Below are 24,469 nucleotides of genomic sequence, written 5' to 3' on the forward strand. Positions count from 1 at the left end.
GAAGAGCTCAGAGTCACACGCGCTAAATTAGGAGGTGCAAACAACATTTAGAGCCAAAAGCATTGTAAAAAGAAAAGAAAAAAACTTTTCCACACGAGATGGTCGAGAGTGTTAGAAAAAAATATTAGTGGTGTGTTATTTACAGGCAGGTCAATTTGAGAACGAAAGTATAAAAATATCTCACTCGGGATAAGAAGATATAAAGTCACGAGCACACAATCTGAGATGTAAATAATAATTATAGTAAAACCGAGCCAGAAAAATAATTGCAATGTATTATTAGCGATGAAAAATAAAAGAAAACTTTGTTGTGTGGTCTAGATAGACGTTCTAAGCTAAGAAATAAATAACCTTCTCGAAAATATGAGAGAAAACTTATCTTCACGAGGTAAAACATTTTCAAGAAGTTACAGCGGAGTTTGGTCTGTTTGTATATTTTTTTTTCATTCAAGGTTTATTCAACAGAATTGACTTTTGTCCTGACAAATTATTAAGTGACGGGATTATGATGAATTAGTTTCAGTTCCCCATCATATCATGAGGATAATGGAGAATGATGACACCCACAATGACTTCGTCGCATAATGAGATTTATACAGGTTTCAGTATATTTAAGCAGGAAAAATCATTGTTGATTTAATTCAGCCACATTATGTATTGTCCGGAGATATTTGTTTGATCTTTTATTTAAAATATCTAATGTACACAATACATTATTTTATTACATATGTTGAGGAACAATTAGAAGATATTCAAACAAATATCTTGAGATGCATCAGAGCAACTTATCATTGTGTATAATACTTTTATGATTGCAGATCTGCAGTAGCCTGCTGACGGTAGGCTACGGGTCAGCAGCTGGGACTTTAGAGGAACACGTGACTGCCTGCAGGGGAGGGATTGCTAAGGATCTCATGGGGATACTGCCTTCTTGCGAAGAACTGTCAGACGCCTCCACGCTCCTCGCAGGTAGGCTAATGATATTTGGTGGCGAAAACTCCTTGTGTCTTGCCTGTTCTAGGAGAGAGTAATGTGAAAATATGACTCGAAAAAAAGAGCTATGTAATTATGATCATAAAGCATTTGCAGTCGTTACATTCAAAAGGAACAGCCATACAGTAGGTCTAGCTCGATTTCTATTCGAAACATTCAGGCATGTGTCTCTACTGAAAAGTAGCAACGTTTTAGTTATTTGCAGCTCTTTTAGAATAAATTATACAATCTCCGTTCATTACAAAAGACAAATACAGAAGCCACGCACTGAGGGAACTCAACTTGGCTTTCATTGATGGTAGGCCCAATAATACAACTATATTCTATTTGTTAGTGAACTGGACATCTTTGTACTTGATTTTAATCATTTTTCGTATTGTTTTCACAGCAAGAATCTTCGTGTATGTACAAGTGTCTGTGTGGCTCCTCTTCTTCGTCTTCTCGGTCCTCTTAATTGTTGGAGCTGTCAAGGTAAGGATTGTCAAGTTGTGCTAGAGCGCTTCTATACCATATCCATTTGATAAAGCCACAAGAACATATGCAATATGTCACATGGAATTTTAATCAAGGAATATGACAATTCTCATTTCGTGCACAAGGCATTAGTACAATAACATATAGAATTTAGATAAAAATTAAGCCGTTGGAATGCCCATGACGTTGGTAACGCATGAACTGGTTTTATGCGTGTCCTCTACTGATCAGAAACTTCTTTTGTTACCATTCCATCAACCCCGTAAAAAAAAAAAAGCTTTCTTACCGGTCCTCGATAAAGGGCCCCTTTGCTTTCACCACGCATGCAGTCATCCACTTCCTCTCCACTCATTCTCTCCCTTCCTACACCATATCTAATTCGTTTCCAACTCATTGACTCCCAAACATGAAAGACTGATGTGGCTTGTCTGAAACGAGTATTGCTGTCTTGTCAGAAAAAAAAAAATCTTCTATGATCTTCAAGGTTGTGTTTTACTTGCAATCATCAAATGCCTTGCAGGAGACAAATAAAGTTTAATTGAAAAACTAGCTACTTATTACGTACCTATTTTTATCGACATACGGAAAGGAAAAATCAAGCAGATGACATGAAGTTGGAAGTTATTAACTATCACAAAAGAGAAGTTAAAATTTTCACAAATGTTGCGTTGAGTTGAATATCGAATTTAGGCCAGAGGCCAAGCACTGGGACCTATGAGGTCATTCAGCACTGAAATGGAAATTGGCGGTAAAAGGTTTGAAAGGTGTAACAAGAGGAAAACCTGAAAGCAGTTGCACTATGAATCAAATGTTAGGAGAGAGTGGAAAGTAAGATGAAGAATGAGAATATGAAAGGAGGTACAGTAAAAGGAACGAAAATGGTTGCAGCTAGGGGTCGAAGCACGCTGCAAAGAACCTTCAGTAATGCCTACAGAGCACCGCATGAGGTCCACTGACGCATTATCCTCCTACTGAGTTTCACAAATGTTGCTGCACAACCTTCATTGATCAATGATCCAACAGACTATACACTCTACTTCTTCCAGCAACTTCTACATAAAACTTTCATGTTCAATACTGTAAAGTGCATCACTGCTGCATTGTAATATAACAATTCTACATAGCCTACATTTACATCCCTGTAACTCTATTCCCCTACTTCATTGCAGGAGAGAAGCGGGCTGCTGGTGCCCTGGCTAGTGCTCTCTGTCGTGGTGATTGGCGCCATCGTCTGGGCTGGCGTCAGGGCTTCTCTCACCCGCCGGACGTACGACCTCCTGGCATGCGTCCTCGCCACGATAGTCTGCACCTACTGCTGCTGCGTGGTGCGCGCCTATTCCAGACACATCAAGCGCCAGGCTCTCATTCCAGTGGTGGTTCCCACGTACCCGCACACGAGGCTGTGCTGCGAGAATCCGTACGCCCACGCGGGCGGGATCAGGGAGCTGCCACCCGCTTACAGTCTCCACCCTCCCAACAACTGCCCGACGAAGAAGAAGCCTTTGCCCACAGGACTTGGGGTCAAAATATGATGACGTCCGAATTCCTACAACAGTAACGGCGTTATGCCGTTGCTTAAAACCAAGGCATTACTCTTTATATTGCCTTCGACATGCTGATTTCATTACTAAATTCTTCGCTTTGCTATGTTGGGTCTAGCATTTAAAAAAAAAAAGTATAAACACATACACACGTATGCACACATACACACCCTGCTCTTGAAGGTGCTGACATTAACAACCTTTATACATACATAAACTAGCTTCATTATTATGGTGGCTGCCTAGTGGGATATCACTTTATGTACTGCTACATATATATATTACTTTTGATAAAACTTTTGTATACTTCCGTTCCTCGATTTTATTTTGAACTAAGTGCATGTGGTGATTCAATAAAACGAGAAGTTTTCTACTTAACTGTATTTTTAAGGTCATTTGTATATGTTAGGATCTTAAGTATGTACAAAGTCAATGACCAGTCCATTGTTGTTTATCTTACAAACTTTGAAATAAATATATCACAAAAATAAGTATGGCTGTTTCTAAGAGTGATATTTGTATAGTACACATTATATGTAGTATACTTAAATATTGATATAAACTACACTATTAACAAATAAAATAAAATGCGAATGCTGTAAATTTGGCAACACGTATTATATGATATTCCAAGGCGGAAAATAATAACAATATAATCTGTCTGCTGATCAAAGCAGAGTTACAATACTGCTATACTTATCCAGATAAAATTATCTCTTGCTAGAATTGAAGTTGCTATAATACTGATGATGCCGTTCTTTCGTTTGCCGGAAAATCCTCTTTTTTGCTTAGTTGTTGCAATGTTACCCTTCACGATGCAACAAGACGAACTCCCCTCAGGACACAGGTGTGGGAAGTGATGGCAGGGGACAGGGGTAAGTACACCCAAAACAGGGGTGTTGACAAATCACCATTGACGTAAACTGGTGACCTATAAGCTGAGGACGAGAGAGAAATAGGATAAACAGCCAAGAAGATTTAAAAAAAAGGAGTAATACTGAGTAAAACATGCTACCAAAATTCTTGGGGACAAAATGTGAAATGTGACAACAGATTTCAAGTGTTTTATGCACTTAATTTTTTTCTTATTAAACTTTAAGGATACTGTTTTAGTCTGGTGTTTTACTAGAAAAAAGAAACAGTTCTGATATGTGTAACTTTGCAACATCACAACTGGTAAAGTAGAGCATTACAAAAAAATGTTTTGTAAGAATATTGTGTTTCATTATATGTATCGTTCTCTTGCACAGATGAGGTACTGCCCATTTCTATGATAAGAGGGTTACTTACACCTGCCAGGTTTCTTCATCAGCTTTTTAACTCTTCCATCAAACTGCATGACGTTGAGGTCCAGAAAAGAGGTGAAAGGAGTGGCGGCTGCAAGCTCCTCTGTAGTGATGAGCTCCGCCCGTGTGTCCCAAGATGCCCCACAGAGCGCCATGCATTCCATGAGGAGCGTGGCACTGTCCTCGTCCTCGTCGCCGGCTGTCTTGGTCTCCAAGTCGACTCCCTTTTGGCCAAGTTCTGACCAGAGGGCTTTAGTGACGACTGCGACCTCCATGCCATCCCCTCTCACTTCGCCCCACACACTCCGCACAAATGCCGACCAGGCAGCTGCAGGTTCCCGCAGAAGACCAAGTCTGATGTTTCTTAAGGGTGGAGGGCAATTGATGAGTTTCAGGAGGTAATGGCCCTTCACAGAAAACCTCTGCAGTTTAGCTTCGATGTCTCTTATTTGGTCGACTTCCTGGTCGTTCTCTAACACAAGTGGTATGTTATCTTCAAGTATTTCTAATATGGTATCAGGGTTCGCATTCACTTTGAGCTTCGAAACAAGAGTTTGGGCTGCCTTCAGATACCTGTCGAGATCATTTTTTATGATTGACTGAAGGGAGCCCTGTATATTCTTTGAGGCCATCTTCTTGACTTTGTTTAGACCAAAATATTTGACCCAATCTTCTTTCTGTAGTGCTGGCAATTGTTTGTTATCGTCACTAATTTTATATATGGAAATATTTATGCTCTTTGCTTCATCTCTTTGACTTTCAAAGATAAGAGTTGGGGCAACGCAAGTAAGTGAGACATTCTGAGCCAGGTAGATATAGCCTAGCTGGGTCAGATGATCTTCCATTGAATGCGACTTCGGTACTGTGTAATGTGTAAGTGCTGAGACTCTTCCGGGAACATTCATTATAGCTTCAGGTGACAAATAAACCTGCAAAAGCTGACATAAAATTTCATAGCTGCTCTCTGTTAGTGCACCAGTTATATATATATCAGTCAACTGTGGTATCAACAGTGGAAGGAGATTGTTTTCAAGTGCCAGGTTTTCAGTGATTAGGGTCCGGAGGACATTTTCTGCTTCTTCCCACTGGTGGTCGCCAAGAGTCTGAGCAAGAGGGGTACTCATATCCTCGAGAGACTGCCGTGTTACAAAGCCAATGTGAAACAGAGCAAGACTCAGCAGGCACCACTTGCTCCATTCACCTGTATATGATGCCAGTCGACTTTCTCCAGCGAGTTCATAAAGATGTATGATGGATTCTTTGACTGTTGTAGGTAAGCCTAAGTAAACTTTATGGCAGGAAGCCATCAGGCTGTCAGGTAAGGTGTCATCGCTGTCCATATACAACCATATCTGGAATCTTTTATTAGCATCATTCAAGAATTTCTCCTTTAATAATTTGTTTAGATATTCTGTGCAGGATTGATCAGCCTCATTCTTCTTCAGGAGCAACCAGTAACCTTTTTCAGCACATTTTCTCATTATTAGATTAAGATACTTTTCCCTGCCTTGACCAAGAGATAAGATATTAACAGCATCTGGATTAGTCGTTAACACAGGGTGGCAAAGTGGCTGGATTTGTCTCAGTAGATGTTCCACATCTAATGGTGCTGAACTGTATAATATGATGGGCTCAGTAACACTACCTTTAGCAGCAACTGAGAGAAGAGCCTTGGCAGTGGTTGAAGTAGTTTCTTGTTTCAAAACTCTTGTAGCATAGAGCAGAGCAGCTTCATCTAAGCGATCAGGTCGAAGGCAATTTATGAGAACAAGTTTGGCAACGCCTCTCACTTTTTTGTCTAAGCTTTTGGGGAATGATCCTGTTTCTGGCTGCTCTGTAACATACCAGACTCTCCATAAATCCTTGTAAGTTGTTATATGGTTTATGATATCAGAGAATGGTTCGATCTTAGAAAGTTCTAACAGCTGAGCCCACTGGGCATTAGTGAGCCATGCAGGCCGGGATTTCTCCGAATCTTGCTCGCATATCAGTTTTGATACCTCAGAGCTATGTTTTGATTTACTGACGGGCTTAAGAAGCTGTGGGGCAGAATCCTTTTCTTTAGTGAGTGAAGAGTACAGAAGAGAGCAAAACTTGGGATTAGTGAGGGAAATGTGGCACTCATACCAGGTAGCTAATATCAAGCCAATGGTCACAACTGTTATGTCGCTGACTTGCTGCTGGATGTGCCTGGAATCATAACAGATGTTGTTTGTTAAATATACATTAAAATGTTTACATTCCTAGAAGTTGTATGAACCAAGAAATATTACTAAATCAGTCATTCAACAAATCGCTATTAGTGCTAAAATGTGAAAAAATAACCAATGTTGTTAGTAATTAGGTTATGAGTAATATTAGCCTTACGTAGTTGAACCAGATCAATGAGTCATTTCTAAAATCACAAGTCTTTCCTGAAGGGTATGTTTTCCAATTGGTGAAAAAATGTAGCAAACCAAAGTTAAAGAAGTTAAATAGCCAGATCTGAAGTGAACAAATTGAATGGATGACAAATAAAAGGCTAAAACACTCCGAAGGAGAATCTTTAGTATGGTCAAAAGTACTCCATATAAGACCTGGTATTGTAAGCAATACTACCCTATATAATGTACATAGTAAGAACTAACCATAAACAGCAAAATACTGGAAATGAACTCAAATTAAATAGACAAAGCTTCACAATACAACTAAGCAAAAGAAGGTCTATTATTATCACTATTATTATAATAATATGAAGTTGACAAAGAAAGTTTATAAGCAGATTCTCACACATTACATATATACAGTTGGAGCCTTATTTTCTATGCACTGACACTGACTAGTGATTACACGCTAGAATGAAAAGCAATGAGTAAGATTTTCACTATACATATGTGAAAAGTGTTCAAACCCCATGTTAAAGTTCCTCACAAACTACACCTGGTTTAAAATGATTTATCAGAACTTTGTCTAAGATGATTTCTCATGCTTCAGAGACAAATGTAATACTAAAAACTATTCATCCATTGCTTTGCTGCCTAAGTCATCCATCACTGAAGGGAAGGTGACTTGATTGAACCAGAAAATTGCACAACTTATTGAATAACACATACCTGTAAAATGTCTGAAGCATCTTCATAACTGTATTTGAGCCAAGCATTCTACCCCAAGGTATAGCAAAAGACTGTGGAGACATTTCACCAATGATGAGTTCACTAAACGCATTGACACCCATTACCAACGAAGGATGGATCTCAGGGAGATGTTCCACAAGGAGGTACAAGCTTGTCAGGAGTCCTGATATTTTCCGATATGTATTATTGCCTTCTCTTGCGACATCTAAATTTCTCCTGAGGTCGTGACACCTCTTCTTAGTTTCAGTTGCTTTGCCACAAGTTGCCTGGAGCATTTCCATCAATGTGCTCTCCTCAAGAACATCGTCGTCAAAACGTGACATCAGTTCACGTATTGTGGCTTCGTGCTCCGCCAGCAAGTTCTGTTTCTCAAGCAGATCCCATTCGCTTTTCTTCAGGGATTCAAACAGATCTGGCTGACAATGAGAAGCAGCTCGAAATGTCAGCAGTTTCATTAGACCCTCCTGCTGACTTTGCATATTGACAATGTTTACCAAAGTCTTCATGTTATTGTTAAGGTTGACTTCCCGACTTCGCAAGATAATGATCAGTCTAAAATTCTGGTGCACCTGAAGCAACTTTTCACCAACCTTCAAAAAACATTTATTCTCATTAGGCAGCACGACACATTCCATTTCCAGAATTTGTAAAATGGGCATGGGAAGCTCTAGTTCCTCCTGGATAAGCACAGCTGTTTTACCCTCTGCCATGGTTTGCTCCATAACAGGCATGTAATCATTATCAAGGTCTATTTCCGTTACATTTCCCCAATTGCGAATCCAGCTTTCCATGAATGAATGTGGGTCAAGAATTAACTGTGGAAGGTTGGAGTTGTAAATGATGGCTGCATTCTCAAGGGAAAAGGTATCATGAGGCAAGCCTTCTTCATGCCATCTCACCTGCAGCTCAAGAGGAGCCAAAACATCCATGACATCTTTATCCTCTGTGTGAAAAATGCAAAGCTCATCCATTTTCTTTTGCCAGTCTTTCATAACACCCTGTCTTTCACAGTGTAGGAAATTCCCCATATAAGTCACGTAGGCTGCTGCTAAAACTGCGTCGCCAAATATATTTCTAAGCTTTACGCTGCAGTGGGATAATGCCTCCTCCCACTGGATCTTATCTTCGCCCAGCTGAGACATAACCTTTTGCGCAAGTTGTATCCTTCCCTCTAATACTTTCATCTCCTCTTCTGCTACCTCTAAATGTTGCTCTTTTTCCTTCAGCTGGGCCATGAGAACCTCATGCTCCATTCCAAAACCAGAGAGATCTTCCTCATACTTGGCAATGACTTCTTCTGTTGCGTCTATGTCTCTTGCAATGATGTCTGCCTGAACCTTTAGTGGATGGTAATCCTTGTAAACCCTAACATATTTCTCAAATGTGTTCAGCCAATTCAGGAACGTTGCTGCAGTGTAGGATTCTTCTGTTATTTGTTCTGAATCCAGTTCTTCCATTTTCAGATAAGACTGGATTCTAGCTAAAACCTTTTCATCTGTTTCTTCAACAGGAATTTTCCTAATCGATGAGATAAAGTTCAGGCCATTCGCCATTTGTTTCTTTGCCTCATTCCACGACGGGTCTAAACCAAGTGTAGTCAACACAGCATCAAAAATAAGTTCAACGCCTTGTGAGGGTCTACCCAGCCCCTTTAAGCCTTCTAACTCTGCCTTGGTTATCCTGTCCAGCTTTCGATGAATGGCTTTCATTTCTAATTTTGGGGCTGTCAGGTCTCGGTTAATGAGCTCTCTAATTCTCTGTGCCTCATCCTTTTGCCTCTTCAGCAAGGCTGCATTTTTGTTTAGATCTTTTTGCAGCCTGCCCTGTTCAGATTTGATGTTCCTCATTTTCAAAACAACACTTCCACATGACTGTTGGATATAAGTAACCTGAGCCCTTTGTTCCTCTAACTGTCGTGAAAGCTCTGTGACTCTTCTCTGAGTTTCCTCAAACTTCTGAATACTAACCTTCAGTTTTTCTTTTTCTCCAACTATGTTATCATGAAGCTTATTATGAACTACCAGAACCAGCTTGAGGAACTCTAGAAACCTTGCTGATGGGTTCCATTCTCTATCTGAAATCTGACTGTGTATGTAAGCCATTATTTCTGAAACACACTGAGTCTTTATATCTGACAGTGATTTACCAAGAGTTTCTGAAAGTATTTGTTTTGCTATTGACTGAAGTTCATGGGTATTCCATTCCTGAAAGTAATCAACTGTGAAGAAACAAGAAGCAGCTGGAATGTATCTGAAGATTTCATAGGCTTCCTTCATTGAAGGAACAGACATCATTATTCTTATATTAGTCTCCTGGCCTGAAGTCTTTTCATTATTCAGCTCGTCAACAAGTATAGAATTTAAGAAGGATATATTTTCTAAGCTCTCCAAAATATTCCAGTCTATAACTACAAGGACAGGGATAGCCATACGTAAATCTTCTAGGATCTTCACTGTCTTCTCTTGAGGCTCTGTTGCAGTGCCTATTATATCATGAATCTTATAACCTGCTATCATGGCCACTAATCGTGCACATGTCTTTTTACCACAACCTTCAGGGCCAACTAAAACCAAATGACCTCCTATGTTATCTAAGACTGTCGAAGACCTCTGGACAGCTGACTGTGTTTTTAAATCTAAACCTCCAATAACCCTTGCTAAATGGACGGCATGGTGAAGAAGACTATCATGCAGAGCAAAGTTTTGGTTCTGACCCATGAATTCATGGCCTCTTTTGAGTAATATGGAATTAATTTCCTCTACAGATGCATCAGTGTAAAGCTCTTCTTCATTTCCAAGTCTTGTGAGTAAAAATATCTCCCCTTTTGGACGTACGGAATCAAGCTCTACGCACAGATATTCTGTTAAAACGTCGCTCAGAAGCTTGTCAAATTCATTTTGAGTAAGTATTCCTGAATCTTGAAATACTCTGTAACATTCATGAGAAAGATGCTTCAGGAAATTATCCCTGTCTTGTGTCTCCACATCAGCCAACTGAAGCCCTTTCAAAACAGATACTATTTGTCGAGGGTGATGGAGCAGGGAAAGATGATCGGCTAATCTTGCTTTAGTCATTTCTCCCATTCGCTCATAAAGGTGGACTATCCCTTCGGCTATGACAGACTTCATGCACTTCACATCTTGCTCAAAATGACCGAGCATTTGATCAAATAATCCACCGAATATGATTTCCAACTCATTCTTCTGGCAAGGTGGAAGTGTTAACATATGAAATACCTCTGACCAATAGATCTCCACATTTTCACTTAAGATTTGGGATTTTTCATTTGCCTTATCACTTTCTTTCGTCTGATAGGTAAAGAGATAACATATTTCGGGAATCATTAGGAAAGATTTTGAATCGTGACAATATATTTTTCTTTGATTTTCAGTAAATCTAACAGTTTCAAGTATTTCTTGCAAGCTCATTTCATCATTGTTACACTGAAGGTCATCCATCAAAAAATGAACCTTTGACTTCCTACTAGCAAGTATGTCCTTCCCATGTTTGCTAAGGTTTTTCATGACAGTGTCTTGAATATCTTTTGGTTTTGTAGAGGCCGTGTAACTGTCAAACACGGCATGTCTGAACTCATCCGAAGTTTGTTTTAAAACACTCAGTATGGTCGATTTCCCAGATCCTGGCTCACCTTTCAAAAGAACTGGGATTCCTTGGTTCAGCAGTAATTGTGCCACTTTAGAATATTTGAGTATCCTGTCAGTGAAAATGATGTTCGTTTTAAGAAGAGGATTAGTCAGGACCAAATGCCCTAACTCAGTGGCAGTTTTCCACCAAGGAGTAAAATGACCAGTACTAGTGTCAACATAATAATCATATATACTACCCTCAGGGACATTTTCAATCATCCTCGTGACGACCTCTTTGAATTCGTCAGCCTCCGCAGGGGAGATGTTAGCTCCGAAAGACCAGATAATGCTAAAGATAAATGCTGGAGTAAGTTTTGCCACCCAGTCATCAGTGTCATCTTCCACCAAGTCAGTATCCAAGAGTGAACGCAAAATTGCAACAAAAGCTTTAGCCTTCATAACCATGCTTGGCTTTGTTACTGTATCTGGCTTCAGCATTTTGATAAAACTTGGAAGGTTTTTCTTTATGAGAGTCTGCAAGGCCCGTGAAATCCAGTCATTGGTAATTGTACCCAACCAGCTTTGTATGATGTCTTCCCAAAGATTGGGCTGCTGCTGAAAGTAGACGCTGTAACACTGAGTAAGCTCAAAAGGAGAAAGTTGAGATATGTCCCCAGAAATTTCAACAATGAATCTCATGTTGGGTGGCACTGAGGTTCTCTGGGAACTCCCACTGAGGAAGCTATTGTCTGTTGGATGGAAGTGCAGAAACAGGTCTTTCAGCCAACGGTGTTTTGTAGGTCCTTCTAGAACTATCCAGTATTCGACAGGCAAGTTAGATCTAAGATACTTTCTTATCATGTGGGGAAAATATCCTTCTTCTGCTTTACCTACAATGTCTTTAAATGGCCCGTAGAAATTATCCTGTTCCACAGCCAGAGGATTGAGAACTTCTATTTTTGTAGATTTATAATTTGGATTTCCTTGCTTGTTCAAAGTATTGTAGGCACTCTCCAGCATTCTCAGAGACGTTGATTTTCCAGATTTGGAACTCCCGTAAAGAATGACTTTCTGATTTTTGGCAATAACATCATGCAGCTGTAGGATTTTATCGATATAACAGTCTTTCAAAATCAAGTTGTTTTCCTCCATCATTTTTACAAGTGTGTCCCTCAGTGTATCATTGACATAGGGCGCAGCATCAAAATCGGGGAATAGCTGTTCGAAGACCTCTTGGAAGATTGGAATGTCACTACTCTGCAGTTGCGGAGTAATATATTCCTTCAGAGCAACTGGGACGGTATCTATCTCATCAATTTCCGGTTGCCTCTTCATGACGTCCTTGGCAATAGCAACCACACCAGCAGCTCCCTTGATTTCAAGTTGCCTCTTGTGAACTTGTGGCAAGGAGGTTGAAAGGGTCTGGAGGGCGTGGCTCAGTTTTTGCGACAGCACCTTGTATTCCTTGAACCCTTCGACCAGCATGAAGCATTCCGTTATTACCTGCGGTACAATTAATATTATGAGATAGGCCCGGAATGGTTCTAATTCACGACATCATGGCTACATTACCCCGAATGGCTGCAAGGTAGAGTAACAATGGTAAGAAATCCCCAGTCCAAATCATAAAACATATTTTGACATTTCCTACATTCACTTTCCTAACAATAAGTTATATTGCACTTATGGTGCATCTAAATAGTTATTCATCTTAGGCAGTGATCTCATATAAACACCCTCACTCTCTACCTCGCTACCTATTTATATTATTTGCTTGCATGAACGTATACTCTACAGGACCACACAAACACATACGCATTTATCGGATCACTTTCACCTAATTAAAAATCTGGTAGAACAGAAACACTGCAACAAGTTTCTGCATCTGACATTCTTCTCTTTTCGAGCTGTTACTAAAAGTTACATAAGAAAAGTTGTGAAGGAAAGTATGCTTGAGTTTATTGTACGTATGTAGGCGTATGAATATATCAGTAGCATTTTTCTTCCTTTGTAGGAATCTCCAAACAGACCTGATTTGCTCTGTGGCCTACAAAATAATCACATCTAAAAATTACAAGATTAATACTCATTAATCCCACAGGAGCCATTGACTTGAAACCCAGGTTTCCAAAGAATATGGTCCTCATTTGAAAGAAGTAACATAAAAGAAAAGTTAATTACAAGATCAATAAATAAATACAATAAAATTTAAGTATATTATGAAATATAAGGAGAATTGCTGGGTGGTAATACATAGCATCTTAGCTTGATCTTTTGATTTCCCATTACACAACATCCTATAGTTGCCTCCACTGACTGCCTACCCACTAAACTCCTTTGGCTTTATACATACATATCCTCAGATTATGGCTCCCTGCATTCTGCTACATGGTTCCCCATTATGTGTATAACTTAAAATATAATTTCTTACATATTAAATTCATAATGTTAATTGATTCCCCAATCAAAAGCTAAAATGACCTCACGTGACCTGATCTGACCTGATTCTCATTAGGTATCAGGACTGACCTTGCATTATCGCTGATAAGGTAATAAAAGTAAAAAAAAACATGGTTTACATGAGCTTCCATTCATATCGTAACTTGAACACAAATTAAACTGAATCTATAAACAGAATGTAAATGATAATGGAGCATTAATTTTTTCAACTTGAGCTTATCAACAATGTGTTGGTGAAAAATCAAGGTTGCATACTTATTTACCTGCAAGTTCGGAGTGAATATCAGAGCTGGCTTGAAAGTCTCTCTGAGGGTGTCCATTATGTCCCGAGAAGAGGCCTGTCTAGTATCCAGTTCCATCAAGACTGCAGAGAGTGGAGACACTGACACCTGAACTCCTTCTAGCAACTTAATAGGCTGCTGCTGCAGTTTTGTCGTTTTTGCTGGGGTCTTGATAGCCATTGCTGCAGATGTGCTCTTCTGGACATTCTGTATCACTTGTATCACCTCGCCCAAGACAGGCACCACAGCAGCATCCAACCTATTAGCATTTTCCAAAAACAGCCAGCTGTGTGATGAGCAAGTGCCAAGTAATGATCGAACAAGCAAAGATGAAGTTAACGAAGCGGTACAAGAGATCGTCACTAGATGACGCCCAAGCAAGTGTGCCATCATTTTAACAGACTCAGTCTTGCCACAGCCACTCACGCCAAAGACGCCTGCTGATGCACCCTTGTTCAAAACTTTGGCTATATCGGTAAGAGACTGCAGCAAAGAGGGAGTCATAACACCAAATGACCATAAACCTTGATATTCCCAAGAGTACATCATCTCTGATGTCCCGAAATGAACCAGAAGATTGTCTGTGTCTTTTTCTACTGTGTGCCAGATCATCATCTCGCTCTCATTTGTAAAACCTTTACGGCTCTCAGATATGTCATTTAAGAAGTCTCTTACTTGAAGAAGATTCATGTAGAATAAACGAAACTTCTCACGTATGAGTTTTGATAAATTTCCTTGCAAACACCCATCCAACCTCTGCTGTGAATCTTTAATTCTTTTCTTAAAAGGCTGTAACTGCTCTGCATTCATATGACCTTTGAACTTGGCTAATGCCCGGCTCATCTCTGTTGTCCAATTAGTCATAAAAGCTAATGATGCAACCTGCAGAGGCCATAATTTCAAAATTTCATCAAGTCTGATCCCAACTGTTTTTATACTGTTTCTACATTGCTTTGTGTTTTCCTTTAATGTTGCTTCAATGGCAGCTGATAGATTTTGGAGCCACGTATCAAACGGTCCTAATATGGGAACATAAGAATTAAGCTCCAAAAATTCACCTTCTTTTGAAAAAACGCCTATGATTTCCATTGCTCCAATTTGGCTATTCTTTTCTTGTTTTATCTTGGCAACATTTGTGAAAAGTTTTGGTAGAAAAGGCTTTGCAAATTCACCATCAAGAAGAGTAGACACTGCAGCCATGAGATCATCATCAGAAAGCAGCCACAAACGAAAATATTGCTCTCTTCGATCTTGCAAATAGGGCTGAATATGACTAGGAATGTCATCAAACCCCTTTGACACCAAAGAAACTTCTTCAAGCAGATCTTGCTGCGCTACAATGGGCTGAAGAAAATGCTCAGAAACCATTGTCGATGTTAAGGTACGCCATCTCTCGTCAAGTGAGTCAAAGAGAGCAGTGGCATTGACCATATGATATCTCACATCTGCCACATGAAAGAAGGGTTCTAGAGTAGCCCACTTTCTCTGCAATTCCTCGACTCCCTCCAGAAACGAGATCATTGATGACAGCGTTGACTGGATATTATCTATTTCCTCTAAGTATGGTTTAGCATGAAATGAAGCTGAAACAGTCTGTAGTCTTGTATTCAATTCAACAATGGTAGAATTAGCCTCACTGGTTGACTGAATAACTGATATGCCCATTGACACAATGGTCTTCAAGTTTACAGTAATCTGAGAGGCAAGGATTTCTATTTCGTGAATATCGGCAACTATTTTAGTTTCCTCAGAAGCATCAACTAGAATTTCAGTGATTTCTTTCTCATAAGAAGTTAAGTTAATCTTCTGTAGGTAACCAAGAGTAAAGTCTTCTGAATCTTTATCAAACTCTGTCTTTACTATCAACTGGATTCTTGACCAGTGATGTGGTTTTAAGGTGGCATTCTGTAAGTTTAGAGTCAGTGGAACCAGTAGTTTGCACAATTCAATATGGCTAAGAACTTCTTCATTTATCTCCCAAGTTAGTTCTCCTGCTTTTGTTGGATCATCTGACTCCAGAACAGCATATGACTTTATATTTCTGATTTTATGTCCGTAAACGGATAAAGTTTCCTGTAGAGTAACAACACTCACTTCCCAGACTACTATATTAGCCCATGATTCCCAAGTATTCTGCCACTCTTTCAATAAACACCAAATCTTTTCCGCTGCAATAAGATCATGTTTGAAGGCTGGTAATTCATCAAAGTCAACTAAGGGCATAGACAACATCCCTAAATACTCATTGATATCCATCTTGGCTTCCACTTCCTCTGTCATCTTTTGTAGCTTATCTATGGCTTCTTTGGCCTCTTCGAATCTTTTATCTGCTCGTACAGGTAGATTTTGATGGAAACTATGCCTCAGCTCTTCCACTTCTTCCAAAATTATTTCTGCACGGTCACTGTACTTTTTTCGGTAGCCATCAAGAACAGAATTCAGATCTAATATCTTATTAGTTAAAGCTCCCTCTACTTTGCTCCACTCACTTTCAAGGTCAGCCAGACGGTTATCAATATCACAGGGGACAGAGTAATGATACTGTTTCAAAACAGTGAACTGTTCCCGCACAGGCTGGAATTCCTTCTCATACAACTCCAACTGCTGTCTTGCTTTGTCACACTCCTCAGCTGAGGATAAGAGAGAAGGTATATCCTCAGGATTGCTCTCTAATAGTGATTTTGTTCTCTCACTATACTGATACAGAGCAGTAAGTCTGTCAGAAGCAATCTTGAAGAGATTGTCCTCAAACTCTTGTACCCATGACTTACAAAGTGTTATAATCTGTTTCTTCAGTTTCTTGCAATCAACACTGAATGTGCCTACTTTTATGAATTCATCTTTGCTCTCAATTTCACTCAGCTTATTCTGGAATGATATGATATCTGTTTCGAATACTTCAACACTGTTTGCCTTTTTCAAGTACTCCTCAAAGAATTTCTTTCTATCAATTTCCCAGACATCTCTGTAGATCTGCCATTCTTCCAGCTTTACCTTCAACATATCAACTTGGATTTGAAACTCCTCAGCTAGTTTATTCTGTAACTTATCACACAATTCATCTTTCAAACAAAGAGTGTGATTATGGTCCTTTGATTTGTCAGCTGCGAATTTTCTGAGCAAGCAGGGTACTTTGCTGAGGCTTTTAGCAAAATCCTTTGATAGAGATGTCACTACGTTTAACACGGCAAAGACTGACGGATTGCAAACAATATTCTTTTCCTTAAGAGAAGTAGAAATCTGGAAAACAGGAGGAAGCTGGTCCATGGGGCAGCTTCTAGATCCCATCAACATGCCCTCAAAAGTCAGTAGAGACTTCCTTAGTATTTCTCTCTGACATTCAAGGAACATCTGATCTAGCCTCTGAATATAGGCGATCCAGGCATCCTGGGCCCTCCTGACACTCTTGTTGATGAGCTGACTATGTAGAGACTCGAGCTCCTCCTCCATGCTCAAGAAGGCACCAATAACGCTCCCGAGGGTGGCCTCCCTTTGGTTTACAATGTCCTTAATGAAAGCATCGCCTATGTAGACATCTTCATCCTCCTTATAATACAGGATGCAGTCCTTGATTTTATCCATGTCGTTGGCAATAGCCTGATTGATGTCGAGGTAATGAGTCACCTGGTCCTGGATGGTTTTGACAATCGTTTTACACTTCGCAAGAAGAAGAGAACATTGGTCTTGCTGCGTCCAGTTGATGAAAGAGAGACCTGGGAAGAAGTTCTTGATGATCATCTGAATCTGCCCTTCGAACATCTGGGCTTCGTCTCTTGATAATCTTGACATGAGCTTGTTGAAGTCGTCTGTACATTCAGCGATCTGAAAGACAGACAGACAGTTAGACAGATAGATAGATAGGTAGGTAGAAAGAGAGATAGTAGATAAATTTTTACTCAAGCTTGATTAATGAATAGCAAAATTTTTGTTAAGAACTCGAGAGATATTTGTTTTCAAGAATGAATGCCTCTACAGCACACAATTCAGGTGCAACATTAACATTTGTGGTTAAAAGAAAGTCATGCTATAGTACTGGACAGAGGGGTATGTAAATCTTGGTAGCAGGAAAATAAAGCAAAATACATTGACTACTGATAGTGAAAAAATACTTTAAAATTCTTTTATCATCATTCTAACTGTAATCTAACTTTCCATCTAAACCAATTCAGCACCGAGGGACAGTGGAAGTAAAGTTACTAAGAATTTCAAACGCCAAGAATCCTAACTTTGCATCTCAAATTTTCAGTGGATAAAGATGTAGTGTGACTAAATTATTTTTCAAATAAATATATATATATATATTATATATATATATATATATATATATATATACAGGCAAACGCTGCTTTTGTACCTGCTTCTTGAGTTTCAAGAGACGTTCACTATCGTTGAACACACTAGTCATGCCATCAGGGACATCAAAACCCATGGCCTTCCATGCTCTTGCTTCTTCCAAATTCTTGTAAAGTTGCCTGGAACAATTAGGAAGGAATGTTTATAATGAAAGTAAAATGGGAAAAAGGATGGAATAATCTCAATACTTTAAGTTGAGAGGAGACCTGTGACCCTTGTAGAAACTTAAGAAATTTATTTATTATTCAGTTATTGAATGATTGGGGCAATGTACAACACAAATAAGCGACAGCAATAGATGCCACTCAATGTAATTTTGGAATAAAAGATAACACTGACAAATAAACATAGATTATGTAGTTTGGTCTTTATTTGCTTACTTGAGTATCTCCAGACACTTTTCAATGGTCACTTTCTTCTACTTCAGCAATTAGATGATAAGGAATTTTGATCCTTTGTGTTCTGCCGAGGCTTTCAGCAAAATCCTTTGACAGACATATCACTACATTCAGTACAGCTAGACTGATGTATTGCACAATTTCTCATCTGATTCCTACAGTTGGAGTAAGATTAATTTGTAGTATCTGGGGATACCTAAATGAGGAATTGGAGACCTCACTATCGAACCTTTATTTATTCGTCAAACCAAGCAATCAAGAACAGTAGAAGAGCATGCATACGTAAGAAACACCTATAAAATCATTCACTATTTCTAGCAGTTCACTAGGCATTATGCATACACGTGCAATAAGATGTGAACTTTCTCCAGTAAAGCCCCTCTACTTCAATGTGGGCAATACAATTACTATTATTACCAAAGACTAATGGATTCCATAATGCATTCCTCATATAATCACTCAGACTAAATGGGACATCTTACTTGTCAAAGTTGTCTTGGAGATTCTGTACAGGCCCAGGTTTCCACCTGAAGATCGGCTCAAGGAGGCGCTTCGCAGGATGAGGTTCCAGATGAGCATTCCAGGCAGCGTACATGTTGGTGACAACGCCTCGAAGCAGAGCTGCCGTTCGGCTCCATCTGAGGTAGATGCTGTCTAACCTCGGGTAGTACGGAAGCCAAGACTGGTTCTTCAGAAGCTGTTGGTAAACAAGAGAGGTTTCTGGACCTTAGAGTTATGGAAATTTTGATAAGGTTTGTATGGTGTTTTTACGTTGCATGGAACCAGTGGTTATTCAGCAATGGGACCAACAGCTTTACGTGACTTCCGAACCACGTCGAGAGTGAACTTCTATCACCAAAAATACACATCTCTCACTCCTCAGTGGAATGGCCAAGAATCGAACTCTCGACCACCGAGGTGGGGCGCCAACACCATACCAACCATGCCACTGAGGTGCTTGAAATTTTGATAAGGACCACTGAACTATACCTGATGAATATATAATAGCTTTGAGAGGGAAAGAGAAAGAATCCTTGAAACAAAATGTTATGACTCATTCTTCCTTGATTTTAGGGTACGTTAGGTCATGATATTCGTTAAAGAAGGTTCATGATAAAGAGGTTCCAATTCTAAATTTACTTTTATGACTAGCTGTCATTTTTAGGCAATTATGAAGTACTGGAACTGCCAAAAGACCTGTATGTTTGCAGTATTTGTTAGAGGTGTAGCTCAACAATGGCCAAACAGAACTCAATAAAATTTTGTAGACATATTCACTGGATGGCCTTCTCCACGAGGTTAACTTTTGGGAGACATTGTGTCGGAGTTCAGATAGTACGTTAGCAGAGGTAAACAACATAAATACACAAAGTTGAAAATGGAAGGACTCTATGAAATGAATAATGACATCAAAACATTTAGGAGCAAGAAGAACCTGTCCTTCAAAAGTAAAAAAGAATTTAGAATAAAAATTAACGGAAAATTCCCCTCTGCTCACGTTGACTTCCTGCTCCAATTTCCTTCGAGTGTCATTGGCCCACTTGGCCATCTTGGAGAAGTAGAAGCCAACGTTGCCGACTTTCATAGACCTGAAGACGTACTCCTTCTCCACCTCCTCGAAGTCGCGGTCGAAGAGATTCAGAATCTGCAACAGAAACATTTTGGTCGTCAGAGATTTCCGCTACCGAGTCTTGATAATGATTTCTTCATAGGTTCTTAAGAGTGACCATTTAATTCTGTATGGCGTAATTTCACTTCACACTGTTCCATTTAGACCTTTTGTTTTCATTTTATGATATGATATACAATTGCTGTCCTCAGACATAAAAGTTTAGTCATGATTTAGTGTAATTTGTTTTTTACCTCATCATACCCACACCATACACTGGAAATATTCGTGAATGATTTCAACATCATTGATATTTAATATTATTTATCTCATTACTATATTAAAAGGAAAAAGTACATGACATCAAGGTTCAGACATTGCAGACTAATAAGAATGTCCCCTACATTACCTTCAAGATTTGAAACTAGCAATATTTTTAATTGTATCTTGATTTAAACCAACATCCTTTGAAAGCTTGAACTTCAAGTCAATGGGCCCTTTAGTGTGCTTGTTCCATGTGAATACGTTTCATCTAGTGAAATATTAATAATAATAATAATAATCTGGTCTGATGGTTAAGTATGCAAATGTGTTTTGGTGCCATTGATGACAATAAAAGATCACAAGAGGCATCTTCCAGCTTCCACTTTCGTCTATAAATCTGCAATATGTCTTCGTAATAGGCAAGTTGTCGAGAGACAAGATGTCATTACGTGGTCGATCATGACGTAGAACACGGAGAAGAGCGACTTCCTGGCAGCGAGTGGTTTGAACACGTTCAGAACGCGTAGACCCTGGGCCACCGTTTCCACCGTCTGGACGGCAGCCACCATGACACACTGGTACCTGCGCTCCACCTCTTCCATACTTTCACGAAATCTGGAAGACAAAAAGTTGCAGTATTGATCATCCACTTCTTTTTTAAAGTCAATGCTAAAATCACTGGTATGGCTACTGATCTTTGAAAATGAATGTGATCTGCTTGCAAAATTCGTGCCACCATAATTCCAGTGGCTTTCGTAGAGTTGGAGTGATGATCATCAACTCCTCTTATACTTGACACAAGAAAAACCGTCTGGTAACATTCAATTAAATACAAAAACTATTAGTGTATCTGTTACCCTTTACAAATATATATGATTTGATTGCAAGATTTATGTGAACATCATTGCAGTGGCTTTCATAATATTATTTTCTCCAAATCTGCTCACTTTTATATGGAACAAACAAATCTGTTCACTTTTATATGGAACAAGAGTTATTTTGAATTGTTATTTCCATTACAAGACAGAATACGGATTTGATTTGTAAAACAGATGTGAAAGACCTTCATCTACTAATGCTTTCTCTTTGCTGAAATTACTTTTACTTTGGATATCTCGAAGATTTCCCTGAAACGAATTGAACATAGAATTTAGGCCATCGGCCAAGCATTGGGACTTATGAAGTTGTTCAAATCTTAAATGGAAACTGACAGTATAAGGGTCTAAAGGTGTAACTGGAGGAAAACCTCGCAGTTGCACTATGACTCAGCTGTTAGGAGAGGGTGGAAAGTAAGATGGAAGAAAGAGAATATGAAGGGATGTACAGCAATAGGAAGAAAAGGGGTTACAGCTAAGGCCGAAAGCATGCTGCAAAGAACCTTAAGCAATGCCTACATTATGGGGGTAATTACCCCCTACAGGAGAAAATTTCCATCTTATTTATTTATGTATAATCCTCTGTCACTACTATTGCCATTCACTCACTTGTCAAAGTGCCTCAGCCACTCCTTCGAAGTGAGGTTGAAAACGAGGTGGCTCCTCCGGGAGATGGCTTTGAGGGCGTCCTCCAGCACTCGATCAACTTGAGCCAGCTCTTCCTCGAGCAATTCGCCCTCGGCGCCACCATCACCAGCACCTGAGGCTTTGACTGACATCGAACCACTCTCACCGTGTCTAAGAAGAGTCGAAAAAAACTGTTAAATGTCAAAGACCATGGACGAAGTTTCCCTTAGCTGTTAAAGTGTACTGATTGCCTCTTGTGACTGGGACTACAGGGTGATCACAACAACGAAACTCGGTGGACATAACCGTGACAACAAGTGTTAATGAAGTGATTAATTTAATACAGACGTGATTTTGGGGGGCTATTTTAAGTTTAAACGAATTTTAGCTTTTCTGCTGTTTGAATTTATTCATTAGTGTTCAATTTCAAAGTCTCATCTTACCAATGATCCTCAATAAAATCACGGGAAGAGACCGATGCACTTTCATTTTAAGCTGCGACACAAGCAACGCCCATTTTATGAAAAGTTGCCAGATTTCACCAGAGTACGCTGGAATGTTTTCCCGGTAAAATGTAGCAATTATATCATGATTAGTGGGAGTAGCTTTAATGTGTCCTTATTTTCTAATCTTAGGCTACGGTATTTAAAGATTTCGAGGAAGTGCCGATTAATTCTCAATTCTGAGTCTATCGCTGTTCGAAAGAGTATGTGCGTTTATATGCATAAATTATTTAACCAAAAGGAAATTAAAGCCAATCAAAGCACTATTTTTAATCCATTGCGGCATTTTTGGAAAGCACATTTATACACAAGAAGTTTAGAGGAGACTCCGCTATATTAGTCTTTGTCATTATTATGTTTGTTAAGATTTAGGAACGGGTCCAGATTACTAGCATAACTTTAAATCATCAGAATTTTTACATGAAATCAAATATTCACAAAAATTAAGCAACTATCACAAAACAAATGGTTACATAGTGATTATTTATTTTCACTAGATCTGTTAACTCTATGCAAGTTTATCAAACACAGACAGCATCATTATGTTGAATTTTGACAGAATGGCTGATGTGACTTATGAGTGGACAGCCTGACGTTGAAACGCTCCAGAAGAGCGATTATGAGAGATCTACCTTGCAGAACACTGGCAGTGATCAATGAAAAAGAACACTTTGGGGTCATGATGAGACATTAGGGCCAATCATAAGTGAGTCTGGAAGTGGAAGCTCTGCATGCAGCTTCCATATCCTGGTGAGACACAAACACATAAAGAGATAGGTCGATAGACAGACAGACAGACAGATAAATAGAGAGAGAGACAGACTGAGATTGTTGGTGTTAGGTAACAGATGGGCACCCTTTGAAGTAAGTCAGAGAGGCCAACGGAGTGTTTACGCAAGAGAAAATGAGAAAGAGCAAGAGACATAGAAACTGGAAGGAGCGAAGGACACCCCTTGAAGTACGCCAGCAAAGCTGACAAGGGTTTCTTTCTATACATCACAACACGGAACGCTATAGAGAAAGACACATAATATGCATGATCATAGGCTATTGGTGGATCCGCTCATCCTTTGAGCTCTTAAACGGATTGTGTTTTACCCTATGATACACTAGCACAACATTTCCCATCCTTCTTTTGTTTTGCTTTGTTGTTTTGTTGGGGGATGTTCGAGCAGGCATTTTTTTTTAACTGGCGAAAGCTCTGCTTGGACAAGACAATTATTATTATTAATATTTTTCTTTATACATTTATTTAGGGTCGTGGACCTGGCGTGCGTTTTGTGGGTGTCTGCAGTCACGCAACGAAAGAGGAAGTAGAAGAAAAAGGTCTTTAGAATATTGCTCTGGAACAGGACAATTTATTTATCAGTAATAACTTTGTTTATCTAAAATAAATGCAGTTAATTAATCAAGTTACTGGAAACATTTTAGCGTGAAAATTAAATATGTTTGATTAGTAACTGGCCAAAGAAAATTTATACAAGCCTGAACAATTAATTACGATTTTAAGTTATGGTGACACAGTTGCATGACAGCAGACAGTTAATTTATTTTTTTAAATGTACATCAATGTTAACTGCAGCTCGCTCATGGAAATTCGATGCAGTCGGGTCCTGTCATGAACAAATCAACAGACTGACAAGGAAAAGCGAAAAGGAAAACACAAAATGAGGCCGAAGAAATAAAAGAAATGACTTGTGACATTACATTGCTGACTGCGAAGGTTCTGACACTTTGAGGCCTTTAAAGGAAAGTCTGTGGAGAAAAATTGTATAGCCCATTATACCGCTGTATTTGGAGTGACTTCTGATTTCGGTGTATACTGTATATTGCACTTTATAACGATATATAATATATATATATATAATATATATATATATATATATATATATATATATAGTATATATATATATATATATATATATATATATATATATGTGTGTGTGTGTGTGTGTATATATAATGTATATTATTTGTATAATATATAAATAGTATATACTATATATACGTATATATATCTATCTATCTATATATATATATATATATATATATATATATATATATAGTGTGTGTGTATTATATATATATAATAGATATATATATAT

At 38.9% G+C, this 24,469-nt stretch overlaps 2 protein-coding genes across 3 annotated transcripts in view; one reads left to right on the top strand and one right to left on the bottom strand.

Moving 5' to 3' along the window:
* Nucleotides 1–3,499, top strand: part of LOC135207523 (uncharacterized) — a 30,342-nt gene extending 26,843 nt beyond the window's left edge. The window contains exons 3-5 of the mRNA XM_064239349.1: nucleotides 819–969; nucleotides 1,382–1,464; nucleotides 2,637–3,499. Coding sequence (XP_064095419.1) covers nucleotides 819–969; nucleotides 1,382–1,464; nucleotides 2,637–2,999 — 597 coding nt within the window. The 3' untranslated portion in view covers nucleotides 3,000–3,499. The remainder of the gene's footprint in view (nucleotides 1–818; nucleotides 970–1,381; nucleotides 1,465–2,636) is intronic.
* A 74-nt stretch (nucleotides 3,500–3,573) lies between these two features.
* Nucleotides 3,574–24,469, bottom strand: part of LOC135207506 (dynein axonemal heavy chain 2-like) — a 35,813-nt gene continuing 14,917 nt past the window's right edge. For both annotated transcript variants that reach the window (XM_064239331.1, XM_064239339.1), the window contains 9 exons: nucleotides 21,844–22,032; nucleotides 20,809–20,974; nucleotides 19,985–20,131; nucleotides 18,969–19,183; nucleotides 18,090–18,207; nucleotides 13,718–17,557; nucleotides 7,387–12,497; nucleotides 4,299–6,484; nucleotides 3,574–3,946 (listed from right to left, as the gene is read on the bottom strand). In XM_064239331.1, the coding sequence (XP_064095401.1) occupies nucleotides 3,819–3,946; nucleotides 4,299–6,484; nucleotides 7,387–12,497; nucleotides 13,718–17,557; nucleotides 18,090–18,207; nucleotides 18,969–19,183; nucleotides 19,985–20,131; nucleotides 20,809–20,974; nucleotides 21,844–22,032 (12,100 nt within the window). In that variant the 3' untranslated portion in view covers nucleotides 3,574–3,818. The remainder of the gene's footprint in view (nucleotides 3,947–4,298; nucleotides 6,485–7,386; nucleotides 12,498–13,717; nucleotides 17,558–18,089; nucleotides 18,208–18,968; nucleotides 19,184–19,984; nucleotides 20,132–20,808; nucleotides 20,975–21,843; nucleotides 22,033–24,469) is intronic.

The sequence above is a fragment of the Macrobrachium nipponense genome, chromosome 11, assembly GCF_015104395.2.
Source record: "Macrobrachium nipponense isolate FS-2020 chromosome 11, ASM1510439v2, whole genome shotgun sequence".
NCBI classification, from domain to species: domain Eukaryota; kingdom Metazoa; phylum Arthropoda; class Malacostraca; order Decapoda; family Palaemonidae; genus Macrobrachium; species Macrobrachium nipponense.